The following is a 12,049-nucleotide window of genomic DNA, read 5'->3' as shown; positions in this document are numbered from 1 at the left end:
TGACAAATTCAAGTTATTATCTATCATTTCCGACAAATCAAAGAAAATATGTAGGCTGATTCGGATTCCGAAGATGATTTAGTTTAACCATGTTTCACACCATGTTGAAGATTGAGTTTTATTGTTTGTTGTTGATGTTTCATAAAATATAAATTTTCTTTTACCATAACCTCAATTTCTTGTTTGACATTTTTTTAACTAGAATCTTCTTATTGGAGATTTCGGCTACCGTTGGGGGCGCCACTGAGCCACTGTTGACAAATTGCAAGAATCATACTCCCGCTCGATCCGGCTTATGTGCATTGTTTTCTAAAATAAGTTGTTGATTTTACGTGAATTTTCGATTCTTGTTATGTCTTTTTTAAGATTACACAAAACTTTATTTTAAAGGTAACAGCAGAAAGCAGATATGTTGCGGAAGGCGAAAAAGTGTGCGATTGTGCGAAGTTGTTAATTTTATGTGGTGTTACTGAAGTGGTGGAAAGGTACGAAATTCCGCATGAAATTAAAGGACAGTTATCTGTTAAAAATAACAACGTCGAAGTAGACTATTTTAGCTGCAGCTGATGAACTTGTAAACATATTTCGGCGTGTTTATTGTATTGGTCCAGGTTGTATAAATGTTTTGTAATGAGTGGCAAATCATCAAGGCCCAACAATTTTTATTGTGATATTTAACACATTTTATGTATACAGTGCGTTCGTAAAGTTCGGAATAAATTCGATAAAACTGTACCAATTTTTTTCACTCATCGTTTAGGTGCCTAAAGCTTGTTTGACACGATACTAAATTTTTGAGAAAATTTACTAGTAAATGAGAGTGGACCAATGAACGATCAGGATCTGACAAAGACAGACTATGATCCTGATCGTTCATTGGTCCTGTCGAGGGTCTCTCTCATTTTCTAACAAATTTACTACGAAATTTAGCATCGTGTCAAACAAACTTTATACGAAGGTCTATCAGAAAAAGAAGCAAAGAGTGGGGGTTGTCATTAAAAAAAATTATTGATGACGTCATAATTAGGAGATGAAAAGCTGTCAACATAAATAAAGCAGGTACTGAAGAATATGCACTTTTTGAAAACAAAATTTAGAAATTATCATCCGAAAAAAGCTGCAACTTTTTCAAGAAACGATGTTTGCAAGTTTTTACTGGAAGCTGTGGACCAGTAGTGGATCCTTCAGAAAGTTGTACTAATGATGGGCGTATTCGGTGGCTGTCGTATGTAATGAATTGTGTAAAATCACGAATTGTTGTAGTTATTATTCTTTATTATTTTCAATATACAAATTCTTTTTCATAAAATCGAATTTCAATTACGAGTGAGTGAAATACAGTGAGCGAAAGTGAAACCTTCACCCACTGGTAACTACAGACTCACTTTCTAGGGAGGCATCGAACAAACATATTTTGCTTTTACGCCACAACGCAGAAATAAATACTTAGAAACATGCTTCTGGTTCGTTTTTTCGGCACGTGTTACAGCCAAAAACACAGCAATTTGTTTTATCGGTCTTATTTTCAATTAAACCGTCGTTTTGTTTTAAAAACATAAATCATTTGAATAGCCACGGCTTGAGTATGTCTTATGATTTTGCATACAATTCACACCAGATGTCTCACTGATAACTGGAATCGTCAATGCTCTGAATACTGATTATGAATTTGTGTGTACAATCTGCAATATATGAATTTAAGGTAATTTAAATCCAAATTACTTATTAATTATTAAATTTCAAATGTCGTATTAGGTCACATGACTTCTATCGTTTACCTTATTTTAGCGTGGACAGGGCGATAATAATAAGAGGAAGTCTTACAGCTTTGTTGGCTTTCGAGTGGGATCACTAATTAAAGGTAAAATTGTAATTGCGTGGCGACAAAGCGAATTGAATTGCGATAAGCCCATGTACCTACTGTCGGCAGCGGCTTAACAATGCATCCGATTTCTCCAATTACCCTGATAGGTGCATGCAATAAATGTGAAAACTGTGTGACACAGTGACGGCAGTTTAGTAATCTCCTTTGGACAAGACAAGCGAAATTATGTGCAGCATCGTCGAACAAAGGGCATGTCAATTTACCTTCTCCATCCGGCCAAGGGCTTAGCCCTCAAGTCTTCTTCTGTGAGTCCCCAAAGTCCCAGGCATGCCAACAACCAGCCGGATATCAGGAAGAAGCAGATTATCGATACTCGTATTGGCAACAGCACGACGGTCAAAATCGCGGTCTGAAAAAAATGTAACACATAGAACGCATAACAGTTTCGTTTTGCGAGCGTGTCAAGGAGAATGGCTTCAGAAAAAAGCGAATGTTTGGAAATTAGAATTAAGAAATAACTTCCATTTCTCTGTTGAAAATTTGTGTTAATTGGATGAATATTGACGGCCCTGAGGCATCCGATCTGAGATTTTCGGTTTCGGCCTACAAAAAAAAACGACACACTTACGCACATTTTGGGCTGCGACGCCCAGTTATTCAACATTCATGAGAGAAATTGCGACGACACTTACGCACTTCATGTTCTAATATGTGCGGCGTCGAAGAGTGTCAAGAAGGGTCGGCGCCATTGTTGAGGATGCACTCAAGAGGCCACGACTTATTCGAAAGAAAGTTTCGTAACGGAACTTGAATCTCTAACCGAGACAATCGGATTTTAGAACGGCACCTGATTCCCATTTGAAATGAAAGTTAGTAGTAGGACCACTTTGCGAAGATGTAATGCGACTCGAAATGTTTTCAAAATGTCACCTACTTAGAAAGTTATGAGGCATTTGAGCTAATTAGAAACACGATGTTATAAATTTTTTTCACAGACAAGAAAAAAATTATTCAAGTCGGGCTCAAAAATGAGTGAGCTTGTGGTAAGTACAACCGAATGCTTCACATCATTATGTTTGTGCATGTTAAATCCTTGGCAGCTCGAGGCTGAGGTTTTCGAGTGATAATTATAATTCTCACTGGGGGCTGTTTGTTATCTTAGTCAACACTGATGAAGGGGTGCGTTTTTATATCTCACACGTTTCCAAATTCTAAATACGAAGCGAGTTTAGTAAATAAAAACATTTTTAGAACAGGAGCCAAAATTTTAAATTGTTTATTGAAGATTTAACTACTCGTACGTGTAAAACATTAAACACTTTAGTATATTCGTGTGAGAAAACAGACCAACATAAACTGTAAATGTTTGTTTAAACAAAGTAATTGTTTAATATGAGAAAACAAGACAAAATGAATTGCACACATTTATTTAATAGAGTAGTTGGATAGTAAAAAGCTTTTTAAACGTTGCTGCTTCTAAACAGAACACTCTATATATTATGGACAACAATTGAAATAAAATATGTTTGCAATCTAAGACCACTTTGGTGGAACAGAAATGTTACATAAGAATCTAAATATCTCATAATTTTTTTTTGGTAATATGTACATAGTTTCATTAATTATTTTATAATATTGCAAAATTAGAGTAAAACAGAATAATTTTTTGACAACTGAAGTTTTGAAATAAGAGAAACAGACCAACATCGCAAAATGTTTAACAAACGTTCAAAAAATTGGCCAACCAGCCTCTGGTTTTCTCTCTCTCTCGCGCAAATCGTCGTTAGTTGGCTTACTTTGACAGTTCCTTCCGATACATAACCTCACTTTGATCATAATTTTATTGTAAATTAAATAACTAATTTCAAGTAGGAACCATCATGTAACGCTAAAAAAAGAGGAAAACTTTTGTTGTTCAGTCTAAGCAGTAAACAATCGACACCACTGCTTGTTTGCAGAATAAAAAGTGCCTTTGACAGGTGACAGGTGACAGCTACATTAACGGAAAGAAAAACAAGCACCAGTCCCATTTATCACACATTTTATTAACACTGTCGATATTAATTCACTACAATCTCAATTTATACATCTATGATATCCTTAGATAAAAAAAATAATAATCAAAATTTACAAAAAAATAATATACAGGGTGTTTCTGAAATACGTGTGTTAATTTTAACCAGTGAAAAAACTCGCCAATTTATTAAACTTTTCTCTATAACATTTTGTAAAATTCGTAAAAGTATTCCAAGATTTTTTGCCCCACAATTTTCACCAAACGAGTGGTTTTATGTGATTAACTAGTTTCTATTTTTTGTAACCATGAGAATCTAAATTTTGTGTTTTTTTTTTTTTCTATAACAATGGAACTTTTTAACAAAGCTCTGTTTCTATCACAACAGAAAATTTTCGCCCTTACCCATAGGCGGGTATACGCTTTGATGGTTAATTTATTCCAAATTTTAAATCAATTTGTATTGCTTTTTCGTAAAAATGTTATAGAGAAAAGTTCCATGATTTAGCGCGTTCTTCCACCGGTTAAAATGAACACACGTATTTCAGAAGCACCCTGTATGCAGGATGTCCCACCTAAGACTTTCAGGTCTTATATCTCTTATGGACCGATTTTTGTGAAATTTGGAAGATTCTACTGAATGAAGAATAAATTACTGGTAAAAATGCCCGATTAATAAAAAATGTAATTTTAAAACATTTTCCTTTATTTGAATCTACACAAAACTAGTGTCCGATTCTTACTCGTTAGAAAACATGTGTCTACACAAAAAATTTAATCAAATTAACAGTTTCTACTTCAAGAAAACATCAATTATTTTGTTAAAAAAGTGCAAAAATTTTTGAGATATGCATGACAAGTCGCTTTGAAACAATTGAACAATTCTGCGAAAAATTAAATAAATTGACACGGTTTTTCCCCATTTTCTTGTAGTACGACTACCTGTAGGGGACGAATTTTTGCGGAAGTCATTGTTTATTGTTGTTCTACAGTCTACTAGTATAAAACTTAAAACGATTTAATTCACAAATAAAGGTAGTTAAAATGGCGTTTTTACGACTGGAGGTACTTGAGTAACGCAAGATTAATCGCTACCCTTTAGTTTAAATGATCTATCTGTTAAATTTCACGAAAATCGATTCATAAATAATAAAGATATGAGACCTAAAAGTCTTAGGTGGGACACCTGTATCTACAACTATAATAGTTATTTAAGAACCAAGTGCGGGAAGACGATGTTCCCGCATGAGCGCATTTTTTAAAGCACGAGCGACGAAGGAGCGAGTTCCTTTAATTAATGCGCGAATGAACGGAAGATGTCTTCACGCAAGTGGTTCGTACAATATTTTTTGTACGAAAATTAAATTAATTTTTTTTGTTTTAATACATTAAACATAAACGAACATAAAACCAAGTAGGCAGTGATCTTTGGTTATTGGAAACAATTGCTTCACTTGATATTTCAATTTTTGCAATAATTTGTGAATTTTGGAACAATTTTCAACGATTATAAATCTTTCTGTAATTTTTTAATGAAGGAAAACCCAGGGAAGTTGTATTTTATGAACAAAATTTTATTATTATCAAGACAGATTTTTTTTGAGTGCCTCAAAGGGCCAGTGTTTTTTGCAATTTTTACATTCGAGTCGACCGAGAAGCACTGGTTTCGGAGTGAGCGTTGAATGTTGGAAGCGTTGCTTTCAAGGCTATGAGTACAAAAAAGGTTTTAACTTAGATTAAGTAAAAAGTGATTAATAAAAAAACAAATCAGAGCAGGAGTTGCAAATTATTATCGGTCAGGTCGTAGCGAAATCCTATGCAAATAAGCGTAAACAATTTCTAGTCTCAAACGCTCTTTAAGACGTTGGAATTATAAGTGTGCATTTTATTATTATCATATGATAATGGAGAACATTTATAAAATAAACAAGATTTTACATTCGTAAGAATGGGTAATTTACCAGCTTTATTGCCAAACGCGACGCCACTGGTAAGCAGATTTTTCGCTGAAATGTCAAAGTCACGTCAGTTTTAAAGCAACGGTGTTGATGTTAACTTTGAAAAAAAAATGAGTTTTACCATTAAAGATAAAGCATTAATTATTAAAAATTAATTAATTAATTTTTCGAGAGGTAGGCAACCAATTAAACGCCTGTGTATATCAAGTATACATATGTGTACGATAAGCCAAGACAGACGTTTCGATAAAACAAAAGATAAGGTAACACTTCTTTTTCTTGTTTTCTTGTTGATCACTCTCTATAATTCACTGTAAACTCAAGCTTTAAAAACACATGAAGATAACTGAAATTATTTTTAAAGAAAAATTCCGATTTTTACTAACGTTTTTAACACTTTCAGGGAAAGAAAATGAGCGCCCAGCTCATCGACAAAAAATGTTTATGGGTTTAACTTAATTTATAATAATTTTATATTTTTCAGACTTTTTTAATGTTCGTTTCCTGACATAACCGGGAACGTGGTATATAACTAAATATACAGGGTGTTTTCGAAGTTGAGGCGTTACTTGTAACAGGACGTACTATACATTATTCTTAAGAATTTTAGCCTAAATCTTCTTAGTAAAATGTTTGTATTAACGAAGATAATTGATTGTATATTTTTATTGTTTTCTAAAATTTTGAGTCCGGTCCTGTCTATTTCTCCGCTGTACTAGATAAATAACTGACGTGGCCCAGGATGGTGTCTTTCTGGAAATCACTCTGCGTACTCTCTGGACGCCGCAGCTGCATTCTGATAACGTGATAACATTGCCCATACCTTAGCAAAATATTTGTGAGCTCATTATTTTCGTAATGAAAGCCATTCCGACTAATTAGATGACAACTCTGACAGTACTTTTGATTAACGTCCATGCTCATTTGATTTTTTTTTTTTGTCAATTCTAATTTCTAACAAATCAGCGCAAATTTGAGCAGGACCGGTTGTAAAAATGTCAAAAAAATTATTTTATTGTATCTTCATTGCCGTACACATTTTACTAAGGTGATTTTGGCTAAAACTCTTTAGAACAATGCATACTATCACATGTTAAAAGGAACGCCTCAACTTCCAAAACACCCTGTATAAACCTTCCCGGTTATATACCTAACTTGACTCAAAGATAACCTTAAAATTTACAATTAATTAATATTTTTTATGACTGCCCAAACGAACACAAAAAACGTTATTCAATATTCGTGGACTGTCACTTTTCAGGTATTCGGTCTGTTTCATCACTCGGCTGACGCCTCTGCTTCAAATTTCGGCCGCATACCTGAAAAGTAATCTGACAGCGCTACTCATATGAAAATAACTATTACTATAGTTAATTGCAAATCTTCTGTTTTGGTACCACCGCATGTCTTTTGATTTGTTTTACTCTGTTAAATTTAGAAATAATTTGTAAATGTTACTCTTGGGAGAAAGCATTGTAACACTTTACGTAACGAACAGTCCAATTAATTAAAAGATCCGCAATAATTACTCTTTTAATCATTTTTGATTTACTTAACACTTCAACAACAACATCCAACAAGGTAACAGGTCAGGGATTTAACACAAATACCCTAGAATGTCAATTCAAAACGACAAACATAAAACTCAGACTCATGTAATAACTACCAATTAATTTTATAATAATTTTCTCTTGACCCGTTACACTTTCTTCTGGTTTTGTACTTTTAAAACATGTTTTACTTCTTATGTTTTTATTGTTCCTAACGAGTATCTGTTGTATATACGGCGCATTAAATCCTTCTGTTACATCACTCTCGGGAATAACAAGTGTAAAATAGTATCTTTTTCATTATCTTTACGAGCCCAACTAAACAAGAACTGCCTAGACAAATTTGGAACAATATTTGGTGTCAGGGCAATTACGGCGATCACGTTACGGAACTAATTAACATCAAAGCTGCAAAAGTGCGAACAAGCACCAGAAGAAACGAGCCATAAATAAGCAATAACAATCTGCCGGCAATTGGAGATTAATTTGGACGTAACGTGAATTGGGGATGATCCGTCTTAATGGGTCATTAAGTATGAAATTATTCTACTTGTTTCTGTTGGAATGGATGCCTTAATGATGTCGCGTAATTCCAGAGCCTTAATGATGACAAATGGCCTTCCATCACATCATTACGACTCATATTAGTGCCATTACCCCACAATAAAAATGCTATACGTGTGCGGACACAACAATCAATCACGATTCAACTTACGGCCTAGAATCGACAAAAACAATGCACCATCTATTTGGCACAGTTTCGCATGGTATTTAGAAAACCCAGAGTACCTTGAAAAAATTCGTTTACCGCCTACGAATTGGCGCACTGCTGAAACTTTTTAACATTTGTCAAGCGGAAACCTAGACGGGGTCGTTGAAGGGTAATGTCTGCGGGCTCGTCGGGTCCATTGTGCGCCAAAAAGGACCGACCCTGTCGTAAAGGACCGACTGCCTAAGCCCTAATTAGTGAAGACTTCGATTTTGCCCCAAGAAGTTACAAGTGAAATGAGTAGGCGCTGCCTGGATGCTGCGCCCCATTACCTGAGCAATTCCGTAATTGCGGAAATCACAAACGAGATAGAAATCGCAACGATTTTACTCACAATGAGCCTCTGTAATCGGCTGTTTATATTCCTATGTAAATGATGGAAAGTGAAAGCTTCGGTGAAATGTAGCGACACGTGGAAATCCACGCGAGTGCGGAATAACAACTCAGGTGATATATTTATGTTTGTGTTTACTTCGTCTTCGACCGGCTGAAGTGCTTGTTTTCCATTATGACGACGTAAGCTGCGTTTCCGCCATTTCCCTAAACAAACCCGTCACATTAGCATTTTCCCCGACTAGACGCGGCGAAGATACGTCGCAGCTTACTCGAATTATATTTACGCTCGTAACAGCGTGTGCAGGTAGAGAAATGTCAAATATTGGCACTGCGTAATGTGTTGGTGCAATTTTTTCGATTGTGTCATTTGGTGTTACATTTGGGCACCAATTTTCCATAATCTTTGCTAAAACGGAAAGTGTCGAAATCCATTGTGCATTCGCATCACGCAAAAATTATTTAGTCTGCGGTGAAAGCCGGGACCTTCGTGCTTCTTTCAGGCGGATGTGACGGCCTTGAATCTTTCAGGTGCGGTGGCGAGTTTGGCACCGGTGCCAAACAACGCGAGCACGTTGGCTTCCTCCTCATCTGAACTTTCCCTCGAACCAGACGGACCAATTTCTGCAGTTTCTCTCCTTATGTGCACGACAACAAAGGCCCTTTGTCGTCCCAGACCCAGCACGCCGCCTCAACCATGCGAAGAAAGCATTAATGACATACTGAACTGACACACATTGTGCGTCTGTGTCGTACTCCTCACCTTGCAATTCACTCATTTTACACTTGTTCTCTCGGTGTGTGTGATAACCTCGAAAGGCACTCGCGAAGATAGAATCCCACGCAACAAAAACAAAGAGGACCGGCGCACAATAAAAAATAAAAGTGGCGTGTGATTGGTTTTTCTCTTCTTCGGCCGGTCAAAAGTTGGTTAGATACTTTCGACTGATGATGCGACCCACTTCGTGGTCGTGTATTCGAGTGAAAAAATCTTGGCCTCTGGCCACGCATCAAGAGAATTTGAAGGTCCTATCTTCGGCCGTAGATTTCTCCGAGAAAAACTTGCGGGATCGCAGCAGAGGCTCTACAGTTGGTTCCAGTGAAAAATTTTGAAAAACTCGACTGTTGCGGCTCTTGTGGTCTTTCACGGTTCACTACTCTCCACTTTCACTGGTACAAATAATTTTTTTCAAAGGCAAATATTCATCGAGTGTCGTAACGCTCCTTTGATACATGCATGTGAAAATGTGTGTCGTTTTCGGCAACAATAATTTATCGGATGGTGGAAAGGAGTTAAAAAAACTTTTACTACTTTCATGAAAGTGGAATTAACGATAGTAGTTTCTCGAATATTTATTTAATTATTTGTCCATGGATATTTGGTGCAGCTGGGGTCAATGTGAAGGTTCATATTATGTCACGCGAACTAGAAACGGATTTAGAAATGGCAAGTTTTGCATAAAAGAACACTTGACAACCAAAACAGAATTTTTACACGACAGAAATGAACAGTAATAGTAGTAATCTTGTTGATTCTAATCGACAAAATAAATAATTACCACTTTCTACTTGTTGGTTGATAAAGATTATCTGAGCTGTCCATCTGTAAAATTAATATTTTGGAACTGGGGCTGCCACCTCACTAAACAAATGTTTACCCTCCAATTACTCAGCAGAGTGGATGATTTAATAACGGGAATATTTTAAATTAATTTAATTAATGATTACAAAAGAAAGTAAATAATTACATTACTGCTGCGGTGAGGTTAAATGCTTTTCTATTGTGCTGCGACCACAGTTACAAACCGATGAAAAAAAAACACTGACCGATCAAGAATTTTGTGGTGTCGAAGGGGGTGCACGACCCCTTCGTTAAATTTGCACCGGCCCCGGCTGTTTTTTATTATGTAGCCTCAACTGAGGCAATATTTAACGACTTACTTAATTTGTTTCACTTGCAGCGCGTTTATGATCGCAGTTTCCTATTTTTAGCTCGAAAAAATCGCGAACGAAAATACACTTCGTAGGGGAGAGAGATGAGTTTCATTCAGAAATTCCTCGTGACCCTTTCAATTTTTAATCTGATTTAGTGTTAGGTCAGGGGTTGTTCCGGGTCGCTTTCTAGAACGTGTGCACAATGTGCAATTTTGCAAAAGTGAAACTTGATTCGGCAAACACAAATGCGAATGTGCTGATTGTTTTCTTCCTGAAATCGCTTTAATGGGTCAGATATTAAAGAATGTCTGGTGGGACCACGTCGGTGGCACCCTCGGCGAGGGCCGTTAATTTCTTGAGGGGTTAGTACGGGACGGGGGTTGAAAATGTGCTTTGGGGCACTTGACTCACTTTAATTTTTTCGTATGTTGTCTCCAGTTCCAAATGGTGCACGAACGGGTTTAACAGTTCTTCGGCTAAACTATCGTGGGATATTCCGGCGGCCAGTTTGGCGTTCATTTCCACTAAAATTTTGTTGTTACTTTTAACAAAAATATTTGTTCACACTCTTTAAACTAAACCGCGCGCGGTGCAGACAACAAATGACATCCCTTCCATGTTAAAACAGAACCAATCGAATGTGAAACTGACCACCCGAGCACTTAACGAGCCAACACGAATCCTCTAATCAATATTTTCACTTTTGCGTGTTTCTGTCGTGACACTACCGCCACCTATTAATGAACAAGTAGAACAGTAGTGTAGTCGACTGTACTCTATTTCATACAAATATTTTTCCACAAAATTAACACACCAACTGTAATTGGCTCAATATAGACTAGTGCCATAAAGTCATAAAATCAATTTTGCAAATACAGTTTTTAATCTGCGATCAATTTTTTATTTTGAATTTAGCGCGTCAAGTGTGACCCAGTCAAGGTCGACGCGATTCTTGTTTGAGGTTGGAAGTAGAACAATGCGGGAAAAAGTATCAATAAAAAGCCACTTTTTCGTCATTTATTCGTTCTAAATACTCAAGAGTGGAATGGATAATGCGGAAATTCAGGTACAGAAGCATTTAGTGAGTTTTTGCAAAGTTTTGCCGGCACATGTGCATTCTTGGGGGTCGGTATTGCAGGAATCTGCAAAGTCGTTACAAACTCTGACGAATTTGTGTGAGCAGCAGCGGCACGTGAAGAGGTTAGCGCGAAATTTGAATTGTTCAATGTTGGTAATTTCATTTTCAGGGCTAAATTGCTCCATCTGGAAAATGTGGACGACGTGCGGACAACACTCTTGTGTCGGATATCGGACAGAGTGGAGGAGGAGTTGGTACAGTTAAAGGAGCTGACGTAAGTAAATGCAAGCTTATTGGGTATTGATTTTGCTAATCTAATAATGTGATTGGTGATTTTAGCGACACGTTGAACAAGTGCAATAACGACTTAAAAAATAGGCTTTTAACATTTGAGAGGTCCACTTTAAATCTGGACTGGGAGAGAGATTCAGAGCTAATAAGAGGAAATGGATCTCAGCCCTCGTTAGCAAGATTACTGCAAAATGGGTTAGCGTTTTCGAATTTTTTTTCCAAAAGGGCGAGAAACATTAGTGACAATTTTAAATCTCTTAATCTGGACGAGGAGAAATCCATTAAGAGATTGCAGG

At 36.5% G+C, this 12,049-nt stretch overlaps 2 protein-coding genes across 5 annotated transcripts in view; one reads left to right on the top strand and one right to left on the bottom strand.

Annotated features, from left to right (window-relative positions):
* Nucleotides 1-12,049, top strand: part of LOC138132726 (sodium-dependent neutral amino acid transporter B(0)AT3) — a 71,679-nt gene that overhangs the window by 28,767 nt on the left and 30,863 nt on the right. The gene's annotated exons all lie outside the window — the stretch shown is intronic.
* Nucleotides 1-12,049, bottom strand: part of LPCAT (lysophosphatidylcholine acyltransferase) — a 32,821-nt gene that overhangs the window by 9,219 nt on the left and 11,553 nt on the right. For 2 of the 4 annotated variants that reach the window (XM_069050391.1, XM_069050408.1), the window contains exon 2: nucleotides 2,089-2,234. In XM_069050391.1, coding sequence (XP_068906492.1) covers nucleotides 2,089-2,234 — 146 coding nt within the window. Of the gene's footprint in view, nucleotides 1-2,088; nucleotides 2,235-10,795; nucleotides 11,007-12,049 lie in introns of those variants that run through there. The other 2 variants (XM_069050381.1, XM_069050376.1) reach the window with 2 other exon arrangements.

This window comes from Tenebrio molitor, chromosome 1 (assembly GCF_963966145.1).
Source record: "Tenebrio molitor chromosome 1, icTenMoli1.1, whole genome shotgun sequence".
Taxonomy (NCBI): Eukaryota; Metazoa; Arthropoda; class Insecta; order Coleoptera; family Tenebrionidae; genus Tenebrio; species Tenebrio molitor.
The sequence above is the reverse complement of the archived record's forward strand: the minus strand, read 5'-3'. Positions and strand labels throughout refer to the sequence as shown.